Source organism: Paramormyrops kingsleyae, chromosome 4 (assembly GCF_048594095.1).
Source record: "Paramormyrops kingsleyae isolate MSU_618 chromosome 4, PKINGS_0.4, whole genome shotgun sequence".
In the NCBI taxonomy this organism is placed as follows: Eukaryota; Metazoa; Chordata; class Actinopteri; order Osteoglossiformes; family Mormyridae; genus Paramormyrops; species Paramormyrops kingsleyae.
In genome coordinates, this window is record NC_132800.1 from 42286101 (window position 1) to 42300999 (window position 14899).

The 14899-nt window shown below is 47.9% G+C and overlaps 1 protein-coding gene across 5 annotated transcripts in view; it reads left to right on the forward strand.

The window, feature by feature from the left end:
* Positions 1–14425, forward strand: part of atp8a2 (ATPase phospholipid transporting 8A2) — a 60389-nt gene extending 45964 nt beyond the window's left edge. For all 5 annotated transcript variants that reach the window (XM_072711371.1, XM_023845182.2, XM_023845183.2 and 2 more), the window contains 12 exons: positions 2423–2606; positions 2734–2844; positions 3442–3516; positions 3796–3918; positions 4244–4322; positions 5912–5973; positions 6458–6514; positions 6698–6805; positions 10481–10569; positions 11262–11366; positions 13056–13147; positions 13385–14425. In XM_072711371.1, coding sequence (XP_072567472.1) covers positions 2423–2606; positions 2734–2844; positions 3442–3516; positions 3796–3918; positions 4244–4322; positions 5912–5973; positions 6458–6514; positions 6698–6805; positions 10481–10569; positions 11262–11366; positions 13056–13147; positions 13385–13482 — 1183 coding nt within the window. In that variant the 3' untranslated portion in view covers positions 13483–14425. The remainder of the gene's footprint in view (positions 1–2422; positions 2607–2733; positions 2845–3441; positions 3517–3795; positions 3919–4243; positions 4323–5911; positions 5974–6457; positions 6515–6697; positions 6806–10480; positions 10570–11261; positions 11367–13055; positions 13148–13384) is intronic.
* Positions 14426–14899: the final 474 nt, after the last annotated feature.

Consider the following 14899-nt stretch of genomic DNA (forward strand, 5'->3'; position numbering starts at 1 on the left):
CCCCACAGTCACCTATCCTTACCCTGCAGAGCAAAAAAAAAAAAGGTTATCTTTAAACCAATCTGCATGCAGGAAGTGCTCCCCAGCGTGATCACATGAGCAGGCCAGGAGCCCTCAGCAGTGCAGGCTGTGTGTGCTGGGGGTAACGGCCTCACTAGATGGGGAGTGTCCTGCTGTGCGTCCACAGCTTGGGGCTCCGGGAGAGCAGGCTGGGGCTGCCTAATGAACCTCTGCAGCTCTTTAATGAGCCTCCCATTTTTCTCCAGATTACCTCAGTGAATGTGTCTCATCCTGTGCTGCACTCACTTTCCGCATGTCAGATACATGTGTTTATACATGTACCTGTATGTGTCGTGTCTATATTTATAGATGTACCTGCGTGTATTTATACATGTACTTGCATGTATCTGTGTGTACTTACCGCTGTATCTGCATGTGTGTTGTGTGTGTATGTATACATGCCTCGTACGTGTTTATACATGTACCTGTGTGTGTGTTTCTACATATATCTGCGTGTGCCGTGTGTTTTATACATGCATTTACACATGAGTGTATTTCTGTGTCCTGGTGGGCATCTCCCACACTGGCCTTCATGACTTGAAGCTGTCAAATTTCCTCCCACACGTCAAGGTCACTGACACACCAGCATCGACAAAGGGGGGGATGGGCATTAGGTGGGACACGGCCCTCCCAGGCCCCCCCATGACACTTGGGTACCGCGGGGCGTGGGCAGCAGCCTGGGGCCATGTTTCCTCTTGAAATGCACGAGCCAGACCACCCAGAAAGGACCTTTCAGCGCCAAGCTGCTGCTCACCCTGACCCATGTTGGAGGTCCCAGCACAGTGGCCTCCAAACCACACAGTAATGTGAGAACAGGCAAGCGGTGGGTAGCAGGTTGGGGTCGTCTTGCTGGTATTCTCACAGAGGCTCTGCTTACTTCTGCCTCACTGAGCCACATACCAGATTCCTCTACTGCTCTGCTGGAGGCATGCCGCCATGAGGGCTGTACCCCACAATCTCTTCAGCGATGCCTAGTTGTTTGGGGATGCCTAGTTATTTGGTGATGCCAGTTCGTTTGGTGATGTCTAGTTGTTTGATGATGCTGAGTCTTTTGGTGCTGTACAGTAAATAATCTGTGGATTGTGCAGCTCATACGTGGAAGGCCACTTTTTCCCCAAGTAACAGACAGAATGGAGTCTTCCCATGGTGTGTAATCTCCACACACACACACACACACACACACACATACTAATCTGGCTTCTCCATAATTACCTCCGTTCCTCCTCTTTGTTTTCATAGAAACCGGTTTGGAACAATAATGTGTTTCTGAACTTAAGAACAGCCAGTACAAACGTGAGTCATGTTCTGGAGAGCTAAATTCTGGCTTCTGGCCCTCAGAAAGACCCCCATGCTTTAGTGTGCTTCAGCCTGTCGTGGGGTGCTTGTGAAACATGCCTTGCAGTTCAGTTAGCCTGTCTGTCTGCCTGTCTGTCTGGGTCTGACTGTGTCTGTCTGCCTGATTGTCTCTGTCCGCATGTCTGTCTGTTTGCCTGTCTGCATCAGTCTGTCTGGCTAACTGTCAGCCTGCCTGTCTGTGTGTCTCTCTGAGTCAGTCAGTCGGTCTGTGTCTGTCTATCTGTCTATGTCAGTCTTTCTGTGTCTCTTTTTTCTTGGTCAGGTCTGCACTGCAAAGGCATGCCACCAGTGAAATGATCTGTCACGCATTCCACATTTTACAGACACTGACAGATGCATAAATAAATTGTGTACATGACCACAGATGCGTTCACCATGATAATGACCCCATCTCACCACCCGATGACCATCACAGAGCGACAGCATCTATATTATATCTATATTATATCTATATTATATCTATATATATATCTATATAAATTCTTAATAAAGAATTTCCCCACGGGGATCAATAATTATTATTATCACAGAGCGACAGCATCTGTCAAGAACAGCAGTAACTGGAGTGTCTGCACGATGAAGTTGTTAATCGGAACCTTCTCTTACCAGCATAATGAAGGCCTCTATTTTACCTGTGTGGTAAAGGCATTAATCGGAACCCACCCTTACTGGTGTGATAAAGATGTTAATCAGTAACCTTGCCTACCGGCTTCATGAGGACGTTATTAACTCTCCATTTCAGTGTGATGAAGATGTTAATCGAACCCTCCCTTACCGACATTATGAGGGTGTTTATCGGAACCCTCCCTTACCGGCATTATCAGGGTGTTAATCGGAACCTTCCTTTACCTGCATTATCAGGGTATTAATCGGAACCCTCCTTTACCTGCATTATCAGGTTGTTAATCAAACCCTCCCTTACCGGAACCTTCCAAGAGGGTGTTAATCGGAACCCTCCCTTACCGCCATCATTATGAGGGTGTTAATCGGAACCCTCCCTTACCAGGGTGTCTCCACTGCAGAAGTCTGAGATAGTGGATATGGTGAAGACTCACGTGAACGCCATCACCATGGCGATCGGGGACGGAGCCAATGACGTGGGTATGATCCAGACAGCCCATGTCGGCGTGGGCATCAGCGGCAATGAGGGAATGCAGGCCACCAACTCATCGGACTACTCCATCGCACAGGTTAGAGCCATACCTCCACAAAGCTGTGTACATGCCTCAGCAAAAGTGCCCATGTGTTTCACCGTGTGTCTGTGCTCTGCTGTATGTGTTTTACTGTGTTTTACCATGTGTTTTCTTTCTCTTTCAGTTCTCATACCTGGAGAAGCTCTTGCTGGTCCATGGAGCCTGGAGTTACACTCGGGTTACCAAGTGCATCCTGTACTGTTTCTACAAGAATGTTGTCCTGTATATCATCGAGGTAAAGGCACAAATGTGTTGTATCTGTAAGCCCACATTAAAGAAGGCAGATTGGGGGGCAGGGGAAAAGGGGGATTCAGCAATATATGCGCATAACCCCATGTGCCTTATAGCCACATTCCAGGTCGGATGTGGGCCGGGCCACATGCACCCCCACCCTGAAAGATGTGAACAGGTGTGACAGGAAGCACAGTCACTGAAAGCCTGAATCTGGAGGCTGTTGTCATCTGTCAGCATCCAGACTGTGTGTGTGTCAGAATCTATCTTCATGTAGGCTGTGTGTGTCTGTGTGTATGTCAGCATCTGTTGGTGTGTGGCTGTGTATGTGTTAGGCTGTGTCATGGTATGTTTTCCTGTGTTCAAGTGTGTTGTCTCTGTGTAAGTCCTTGAGTCTGTGTCATGGGGTGTTTTCCCATGTCTGTGTACATCGTCTGTGTGTGTGTCCTCGTTTCTGTGTAATGATGTGTTCCCATGTCTGTGCATGCCCCCATTTCTGCAGTTACCACTAATGTCTCTAATGTCTAATGGATTAGCCACCACCAGCACAGAGGTCAGGGGTCAGAGGTCAGGACAGTGAGCCACACCTGCTTTTCCACAGCTCTGGTTTGCCTTTGTGAACGGCTTCTCTGGGCAGATTCTGTTTGAGCGCTGGTGCATCGGCCTCTACAACGTGGTAAGACAACCCCCTGTCTGCATCCATAGCAGCTGTCACTTGTCCTTGCTTGTCAAGGTCACTTATCATCAGCACACCAGGGAGTCATGTGTGCCTGACTGTCTTTTTCCCTAGCTCTGACTCATTCTCTGTGTCTGTGACTCTTTGATTGATCCTGAATGACTCTGATTGATTCTCAGACAATCTGATGGATGCTGTGTGTGTATGTGTGTGTGTCTCTTCCTGTCACGGACTCCCTAACTGACCGATTCTGACACTGTAACTCGCTCTGTGTGTCAGATCTTTACTGCGCTCCCTCCATTCACTCTGGGCATATTTGACCGGCCATGCAGCCAGCAGAACATGCTGCGTTTCCCACAGCTGTACCGTATCACCCAGAATGCAGATGGCTTCAACACCAAGGTAGGTCAATCTCTCTGTCAGTCACACACACAGATACACACAGACATAAACAGACATACACACATACCATGCTTCATGTAAGGAGCTTGCTTCAAGTGGCTCTGTGATTGATGACTAATGCCTGGAGGTCGTGTTTGGATGGTCTTCCTCCAGTGAGTAAACAAGGGAGGCTCCAGAATTACCATGGCAACTGTAGTGAAAGTGAGAGGGGCAGTATAAGGAACTCATTCACTTAGAGGGCAGTGCGACTGTGGCTGCGTCTGGGTGTGTTTGTGTGGCCTGTGTTTGCTCTAGCATTCCCTGAGAATCTCTCTCTCTCTCCCAGGTGTTTTGGGGTCACTGCATCAATGCACTTATCCACTCTGTCATTCTCTTTTGGTTCCCACTGAAAGTCCTGGAACACGGTAACCATGGCATCAGACCATCCGCCCTGCCGTCAATCCATCCACACACTCACACACACACACATTAAGTATCAGTATCCTTGTGGGGACTCTGTTCATTTCTGTGGGCATAACCCTAAAATCCCAACATGATGACCTTAACCCCTACCCAGCCTTAACCTTAACCATAAGTAACCAAACAAAAGACAAGACTTTTGGCACTGACAGGCTGGTCAGTTAAAATAAAATGTAAGTATAAAATTTAGGCGTATAAAGCTGATTGGGCATAACGTTGTATTTATCATTATTACCAGTTCGGGTCACTTGAGAATGGACCTGTACATCATTGGTTGATACACCACAATGGAGACATAAATGGCTAGATGGGTCGAATAGGGGGCCATTCCTATAAACGTTCGAGCTGCTTGAGAGTGCCCCGAGTTCCCAGGGTGCAAACATCCTTGTACTCATTTGGCCAGATTTAACTACAGCAGAGTCGTTCCTGTTAAAAAGTCTTTGGCTATGCCTACTGCAAAGGTACACTGTTGCCAACTTTCATGCACCTGACGTGAAGATCACATTTTCTGGCTATGAGGCTCAGGCAAAAATTCATACAGCGAATCTATATTATTCCATTACAAACATAAAATTAGCTGCATCATTGGGGTAGTTTGCATTTCCTATAGACTATTTACAAGGTAATAAAACTGTTACTGCATGTGCTGATTTGTCTCACGCCAGCCAGCTGACCAAAGCTGGTAACCCTAAGGGTATTTTACTGTACAATCGCAAAATGGGTTTTAAATTTGAAAAAAAAATATTTAAAATGTCGGCACAGAATCTGTAAATTACACGCCATACCGTGATTATTCATAAATACTTATTTACTTCATACCTCTATTCCACGATTCCATCCTGTGTATTCCACAACACAGAAATCACAGGGCCCTGCATTCACAGATTTAGAAAAAAATGAGTTTCCCCATGTCAAAGGTGAACCCCTACCCAGCCCTAACCTTAACCATCAGTAGCTGATTGCATTCACAGATTTTTATCAAATTGAGGTTATCCAAATGGAGTCCTGAAAAATATTCCCAAAAGTAAGGAAGTTACAAAAGTGATCTGTGCAAACCACCCCCCCCCCCCCCCCCCACACACGCACATACACACCGGCAGCTCACAGACATATCAGCCTTTTCCCAGAGAAAGAACAGGAGATCATGTTCTTTATCTGCACACAAATGGAGGAGACACAATGATTTTCGGCTCTAACCCATGTTAGCTGAGCCCTACAGCGAGACACCCGAAACCCCAGATCTCTCACGGGTTAAGCTGCATGATCTGTCAGGGTGACACCTGCTCTTTCTGCCTTTGTGTTATTACTGACAGCTCATATAATGCAGCCGGAAGCTACTGTGCCGCTGTAATTTACTGTCTGACTCACTGTCACCCACCCCATTCAGTCTGCAGTCGTTCTCAGCCTCATGGTGACATTCCACAAATGCAGCCTGTCACTGTAAACTGTAAACAGTGTAACCCTCACTGGAATACTCCTGTCTAACCTTTCCTTGTAAGGTGCCATGCAGCTGACTGTTGCTGTTTTCCCTCAGACTCTGTATTCAGCACTGGACACAGCATAGACTACCTGTTTGTGGGCAACATCGTATACACGGTGAGCACACTTGCGCAGTAATTGGCAATCAGAGTAGCCATCTTTGAGCACATTTTCCAGTGCAAGAAACATGTGTGTTGCATGGTTTCCGGCATTCTGGTGCGTGCTGGGATGTGCTGCATGCCTTCTCTGGCCTTTCTACAGGTCCAATGCATTATGGGAGGTGATGCATGGCCCTTTGACCACAGTATGGTGTCCCAGTGCATGCTGGGAGGTGCCTCGTGCCCCCTTTGGCCACAGTATGGTGGCCTGGTGCATGATGGGAGGTGCCTCGTGCCTCCTTGGGCATGGTATGGTAGCCCAGTGCATGTTGGGAGGTGCTGCATACTTCCTTTTGCCACAATATGGTGACCCAGTACATGCTGGGAGGTGCCACATACTCCATTTGGCTAAAGTATGGTGGACTGGTGCATGCTGGGAGGTGCCGCATGCCCATTTTGGCTGCAGTATGTGGCCCAGCTGACTGTGTTCTACTTCCCTCTAGTACGTCGTGGTGACGGTGTGTCTGAAGGCTGGGATGGAGACCACAGCTTGGACCAGGGTGGGTGACCCTCCTAGCCACATGCGTACACTCACACACGTACACACACCCACCCGAACCACATTCCTCAGGGCTGGGGGCCCCGCCCTGCAGCTGTCCCACTTGGGCCCCAGTAATCTGGGTGGTGTTGGGTTTCAGGGCTGGGGGGTCTCAGAGTGTCAGCTGTCCATGTGTCTCCTGCAGTTCAGCCATCTGGCCGTGTGGGGCAGCATGATCCTCTGGATGCTCTTCTTCACTGTCTATTCTGCAATCTGGCCATTGGTGCCCATCGCACCTGACATGCTGGGACAGGTCAGTCCTCTAATAGCTGTGCAGACTTCTCTATATGTGAATGTATGTGCATCTGTGTGGACAGGCATCCTCTCTATACACTCTGCCTATAGTCTATATACTCTATATACACTCTGTGCCCCCTAGACACACTCTCCATATGCTCTGTACACTGCCTATGCACTCCATACACTGTCTATACACTCCATATAGTCTCTTTACTCTTTACCCCAGGGGTGGCCAATCTTATCTGCAAAGTCCCGGGGTGTATGCAGGTTTTTGGGATAACCTTTCTGTTCAAACCCAGGTGTGAGGACTCTTCAGCCAATCAGTCCTCTAATTACTGACCTAATTAGGGAGTTGCGGCGAAAACCTGAATACACACCGGCCCTTTGCAGATAAGATTGGCTACCCCTGCTTTACACCCTGTACACTCTATACATTCTATATACTCCCTATATACTCTACACACTCTCTATTAGGTTTGGGTGATCTCTACCTAATTGCCATGTGATGATGTCTACGGTGAAAATTCATGACGGACGATGACATGGGGGGGTGGGGGTCATCTTGTAAAGGTACTATAAATTTTTATATAGCTTTTTCTGCGCTTTTTAAATGACTATTCATAAATACATTAAGCACTTAATTACTATTAATATATTACTATTTCTTTTTGCCCCTTTGAGCCCATTCACTGCCCATCCTCCCCAACTCGCCCACTCTCTCCTCACTTTTCCCCCATCTAGGCTGCCGTCAGTCTCAAATCACGTACTTCAGCACTTATGCTTGTTATTTTGAGCGTGTCAGTAAAAGCACTTATGCACTGAAAAGGTGTAGCCTATTTAATCTCATGTAACTATTTCAATTTCAATTATTTTGAATTTTGTTTTCATACAATTAGACTCATTTGTGTAAGATCTAGTATAATTCGTTTAAGATAATTGCGTAATTTGTTTTGCATTTTTGTACAGTGAAATCTTGATTGTTTAAATTGTGTTAATTGAACTCTTTTGAATGTAAAATGGAAATCCTGAGTATAAAGTATGCTGTTGTTCTGTTTTTATTTTTATTTTATTTTATTGTGTGCGCCTTGTCAGTGTGGATGGTGGGGGAGTAATCACAGTGCTGGCCCAACACTGTAATGCCCTCAGCCCAGCCATACTTTCTATATAATCAATACACTCCACACACTCTCTTTACACTCTACACACTCTCAGTACACTCTCTATTCAATTTCAATTCAATTTTATTTATATAGCGCATTATCACAACATTACATTGTCTCAATGCGCTTTACATTTCTGCCTCGTAAGGACCCCCCATTGAGTAAGCCAAAGGCAACGGTGGCAAGGAAAAACTCCCTAAGAGGAAGAAACCTTGGGAGGAACCAGACCCAAAGAGGGAGCCCATCCTCCAGGGGCCGGCAGATGAGTTAAACAAACAAGATGATATGACTAAGCTAATACAGGGGTTGAAATATAAGTCTCAATGCAGTGGCCGACCGGTGCAGGCACGGGGTGCTTGATGCACGATGGCAGGATTAATAGAGGCACAGCCGCATCGAAGGATGGCGAGGTATCGCGTTGAGCCAAGGGCAGGCAGGTTGGAGGGTAGTTGCCGGAGGTGGAGGTAGTTGTCTTGCAGGCAGCAGAGGCATAAATTCTTCAATGACATTGTGCTCCAAGGAGCACACCCCAGAAGGGGTGAGGGAGGAAGTAAGAAAAATTGTGTATTAGCCAGAGTTGAGGAAACCATAGGCAGTGCAAGCAAAATGATCGAGTGCAATATTCGTCTAGGCTCCGGCAGATCTGGGTATAGCAGCATGAGAGGGAGGGAGAGACAGGCGAGACTTCTCTATGCATTCTATATACACTCTCTGCACAATCTCTGTATATTCTATGCATTCTCTATACACTTTCTATTTACTCTATACACTCTTTGTATACTGTACTCTCCCTATATACTCTATACCTTTATATATTCTTTATACATTCTAGATACACTACACATTCTCTGTGTACTCCATAAAACCTCTGTGTTCTCTATACATGTTCTATATACTCTGTATATACCATTCATACTCTCTATGCACTCTCTATACACTCTCTATGTACTCTTTATACACTCAAGTTCACCCCCTCCCCCTGTCACCCTGCCCTGCAGGTGATCTTGGGCAGATTCATCCCCCCCAGTCCTCTTCCACTCCCTGCACCTGCTGTACTGCCACTCCTGCCCCAAGCTTTCAGTCTTTCTCTGGGGGGGAAGGGTGATTCCACTAATGAACAGCTCCCAAGTGGTCATTTCCATCCTGTGCCCTCCCCATTAATCCAATTTGTGTCAGCAATCAGGAATGTGCTCAAATAGCCCAGCAGCTGCCGGGAGCTGCCTGGGATTCTGAGACCCCCCCCCAGCCTGAAGGGCATGGACACCCTGGCCAATTCAGGGGCCCGGCACTTCAATTATAACTTATAAACTCGGCAGATTTTATTGAGGGGGTAACATTCTGTCGGGGAGCCCAAAATTTCTATGCCCCTCACCTGACACATTTATACATTTACACCCAGTCATACAGACACACATACACCCTGCCTGTCACCCAGTGTCACACACAAAGTTTCATACACCCTGCCTCTCACACACAGTCTCTTACACCCTGCCTCTCACACACAGTCTCTTACACCCTGCCTCTCACACAGTCTCACACGCTGCCTACACACAGTCTCTCACACACAGTCTCACACACGCTGTCTCACACACAGTCTCACACACCCTGTCTCTCATACACAGTCTCACACACGCTGCTTACACACACAGTCTCAGCACTCAACACTGTCTCACACACTCCTTTTACTTTGAGGTTATTCAGATTGACCCCTATCGGTGTTCTCATGGGGAATCACAAAGGGGTGGTGTCTTGATGACACAGCAGCTCTGCACTGTTAAGGCCAATTCATACTTCACATTATCACGTGGCAGCTTAGTCACATTATGATGGTTGCTGTTGGTGTATGCATACATCGGTGAATTATCCACCAGACCAGCAGAGGGCAGATGCATTGCAACAAAAGAAATACAAGCAGTGTAGTGAAACGGGTAAACTTTTATAAACACCTTTGAAGTTGTTAGGCTAGGGCAGTATTACGTTAATATGGCACACCACAGTATTTCGAAATTTGCTACGACAAAATTAGCCGGGACCCATCCCCCCGCTCTGTGAATTTTATCGGCAAGATTTCAAAATGCCGAAATAATGTTGGTTTTTAAAATGCTGTATACCTCAGTATAATGTCTGAACAGTATGAAAATTTCTATGTGCAGGTACCTCCGACCCTCCTCATACAGCTGTTCACCATAATTACTACAACAACAACAACTCTTCTTCCTCTACTGTTTTGTTAGTGACCGTTGATCTGTGAAAGTCAGTGCTGCCACCTACTGGAAATACCTAATTAATTATCTTGCACATGCGCAGTCGATGTGCATGGGCGCACATGATTTCCATTAGACATAAAAATCTGGGGAAGCTAAACACCGACCACAGCCATATGCAGACAAATCCTGATGATGAAATTCACGCCACTTCCCCTTGTCCGTAAGCTAAAGTGCATACAGAAAAGTGAAATATGAATTGGTCTTTAGGGGTACTGCTCTGGCATTGTGACCTTCCAGTGAACTTCACATTACCTTTGACAGGCTGGCAAGGTGATGCAGTGCTGGAGCTTCTGGCTGGGGCTGATCCTGGTTCCTGTGACATGTCTGCTGAAGGACGTGGCCTGGAATGCGTGAGGCTCCTGCACAGCTGTTTTACTCATCCACACGTGCTCATTTACACACCCCCTACATGCTCATTTACACACCCCCTACATGCTCATTTACACACCCCCTACATGCTCATTTACACACCGCCACACTTGCTCATGTATACACCCACACACATGCTCATTTACACACCCCCTACATGCTCATTTACACACCGCCACACTTGCTCATTTATACACCCACACACACGCTCATTTACACACCCCCTACATGCTCATTTACACACCGCCACACTTGCTCATTTATACACCCACACACACGCTCATTTACACACCCACACTGTTCACATATTCAAATCTTTATGGGGGCTCACCATTAATTTCTATGGGCTTAACCCTAATCCCAACTATGACAACCCATACCCAGTAACCAAACAAAATACAAGACTTTTGGCATTTCTAATTTTTTGATTGCATTTACAAATTTTTATAAAATTTAGGTTATTCTTGTGGGGACCGCAAAAATGCCCCCACAAGGTAAAACGTTACAAGTTTTTATCACATTGTGTGGAAATCTGGTCCCCACAATGTAATAATTACAAAAACTCAGCTACTGATTTATACAGCTGCACTCATTTATTTAAACACCCGCACCTACAAGCACATGTAATATCCTACATACACACCTCACACTTTTGTGTTTTGTACACCTGCAGGGGGCGCCGTACACTGAGGAAGACTCTGATGGAGGAAGTGCAGGAACTGGAAGCACGGGCAGTTGATCCCAGGGCCGCCGTTCTGCGAGACTCCAGCGGTCGCAGGTGGGCATAACTGACAGCTTGCACGTTACGTGTCACTGATGTTCCCTTAAAGTGCATGTCACACTTAGAAGAGTCACTAGCTTAGCATCATCTGCAGCTGCCATCAACCTGTGTCTGTGGGGGGGTGGGGTGGTGGGGGGCTTCAGTACCAGACGAACGTGTTCAGGTTCCGGATTAAATAACCTCATGAAATGATCCACAGGGAAAAGGACCACGTCTTCTAGATGGAGCAATAGGCTCCCACACAGGTACTCCAGGCCGCTCCCCGCCTCCCTGTATTTGAAGTGCATCTGCGTCCTTCAGCATCCAAGTTGCAATCGCACTTGATCAAGTGCTCATGTTGCCCTTCTCTCTCCCTCTCTTTTGCGCTCCTTCCTTCCCTGTTTTTTACTCTTCCTGTCTGTCCCTCTGAACCCTCTCTGTTTCTTAGATTGCCTTTATGCCTTAACTGAGGACAGGTTTGCATGCTGTAAAGAGATGTGCAGTGATGTGTGTAGTTTAGACCGTGATGATAGAGATGGTTCTCATAGAGAGTAACCATGCTGGTGCTGTTGTTGTCTTTGTACTGAGAAGGTCAGGAAAACTCAGGAAATCCTGAACATAGTAGCTTCTTCCCAAGAGATACACACAATGTCCTTCAAGGCCAATGGAAGCCGACATAAAGGGGAGGTTTAGGAACAGAAATGGAGAACCACTGAAAGGCGGGTGGGGGGCAGCATTGTGCTACAATATAGGCCTGCAGTATAGCCTCCTGAGACCCAAGGAAAAAAGTGTCCTTCAATTTTAGATTATTTGTCTTTGGAGGAAATAAGACATCTTACAATTTAGATTTTTTCAAATTTATTTTTATTTTTAATTTCACAACATGGAAGAAAGAGCTGAGCCAAAAGGCAAAGCTCTCGATTTACCAGTTGATCTACGTTCCTACCCTCACCTATATCATGAGCTGTGGGTAGTGACCCGAAAGAACGAGATCGCGAGTGCAAGCGGCCGAAATGAGTTTTCTCCGCAGAGTGGCTGGGCTCTCCCTTAGAGGTGAGGAGCTCAGTCATTCGGGAGGGACTCAGAGTAGAGCCGCTACTCCTCCGCATTGAGAGGAGCCAGATGAGGTGGCTCGGGCATCTGCTTAGGATGCCTCCTGGACGCCTCCCTGGTGAGGTGTTCCGGGCATGTCCCACTGGGAGGAGGCCCCGGGGAAGACCCAGGACACGCTGGAGGGACTATGTCTCTCGGCTGGCCTGGGAACGCCTCGGGATTCCCCCAGAGGAGCTGGAGGAAGTGGCCGGGGAGAGGGAAGTCTGGGTTTCCCTGCTGAGACTGCTGCCCCCGCGACCCGACCTCGGATAAGCGGAAGTAAATGGATGGATGGATGGATGGATTTCACAGCATGTCCTCTTTAGTGTACAACAGGAATAAATATGTTTCCTTACATCAGTGCAAAGATAGATGCAAAAACAACATGTCTACTACAATGGACATAAATGAATGGGTGGGGTCTCAGGAGGATAGGGGTAGTGAGGCCTCTTGACAGCCCTGTATCGTGAGCTTACCTGGAGGTTACCTGCTAAATGCTAAACAACTCAGCGTATCTGCTGAGCTCAGAGAGGATTTGTGTGTCTGTACCGAGTCACGTGATTGATGTGGTAGATCTGGCTAATCATGACACGTGTCGTCTATGCTACTCCTCAGCCTCAATGAGCGTGCCCACCTACTGACTCGAGTCTTTAGGAAAACACCCTCCAACCTGGTGCGCTCAAACTCCGTGCAGCAGACTGTGTCACGTAAGTGTGTCTGACTCCTCCCAAATAGCTGTATTAGCATTACCAAGATATGTTAGCTCTGTTAGCATTAACGTAGATATCTTATCTTATATAGCTGTGTTAGTGTTGCGTAGATATGTTAGCATTGTATCACTTTAGCCATGCACAATTGTGTTAGCACTATGTAGTTTTCTCCGTGTCGCATAGGTGTGCTTATGTCCTACAGGCATGTTAGCTTTACTCCTCTCTGTATTCCAGATGGCTACGCTTTCTCCCAGGAGGAGCATGGGGTGGTGTCCCAGTCCCAAGTGGTACGCTCCTACGACACCACTCGCCGCTCACATGCCCACGTGTAGCCACCCCAGCATGCTCCACCCCAGGCAGAGGGACTGCAGTGCAGCTGCTGGGGAGTTTTTCTTGAGTGGGACGGAGTGTGATGGAGCAGCACTCACTGCAGAGGCCTTACTGGAAGTCTGATGCTACACACGGACAACCTTGCTGGGTGTGGCGTGCTGGCTGGAGGGGGCCTGGTGTCCTAGGAGCCTGGTCCTCTCACAGAGGCCAGGGGTCAAACTTGGTTTTTCAATTTTTATTAAGGGCAGTCAGGCACAGCGCACTCCCAGTTTGCCAGATATGAGTACAGTTTTCGTTTTATGAGTCTGTGTGAGTGAGAGCATGTTCGTGTGTGTGTGTCTCTGTGTGTGTCACTCCTCTGCGCACCCTTTCATCTCGCGCTCCTGAGCCAGAGATTTAACACATCATTCATCGCCGCGGTGATGGTGGGGGGTAGTGTTCGGGGCCCTTTTAAATAAACATGAAGCACACAGGCCTGGGAGGAATTCCTTTCAGGGAGTGTGTGTGTGTCGGGCACGCTGCCATGTTTCAGACCAGCACCCCCCCACCCTAGAGCACTCTACACCCCCATTGCTGTCAGGCAGCCAGGAAACACAGGAAGTCTGCCTGAAATGAGGCCAGCAGAGCCCAGCACAGCACCCCCTCCGACAGCACTCTCCCACCCATCAAGACCCTCTGGCCACGCCCTCCTGCCCGTCAGGACCCCTCCTGGATGCACCCGCCAACCTCCACATTTCCCCTCCATGTCTCGTTGTGGCACGTCTGTTTGTGTTTCACTGCTTTGCGATCCTCCATAGAGTCCCACCCAGTGTATTGGACTGTGGCTGCATGTGGCCCCTCCCCCCATTGTGGGCCCCACCCCTCCATGTGGGGCCCCGCCCCATAGAACTCCTGCTCACTTCATACTGCCTAATAAAGTGGAATTTCGTCTCCCGTTGTGACCTTCTCTGCTGTTTTTCCTATTTAATCTGGACACTTGGGAACGTCATGAAGATAAAAGCTCGCAGATGGGCTGAGATGGGACTGAGCCTGATCCCGCTCTGGCCGGGTCCAGTTACAGCGTAGGTGGCTCTGCCGTCTGGGCGGCTTTAGTAATGAGATGTGGAACATTCCAATATTAAAGCATTGCTCTGAGTCTCGCTAAGTGTCACTCATGGCTGACAGGGACCCTGGTGCCGGGCCTCCAAGGTCCCTGGCTGTAACCATGGTAACAAAGGCACGGTGACCATGCCCAGCCAAACATTGTGGAGAGGAGGGCTGGGCCCACACCGGATGGGTCTTGTTTCAGCCCCTGCTGCTTATGCCCCCAGGGGTCTCTGTGGCGATCTGCCAGGAACATGGGCCAGCTGCTGTGAAAACGCATTTGTGAGAGTCTGGGTGTGTCTGGCAGTAAATATCAGGCGTGACTCTGATGTGTCA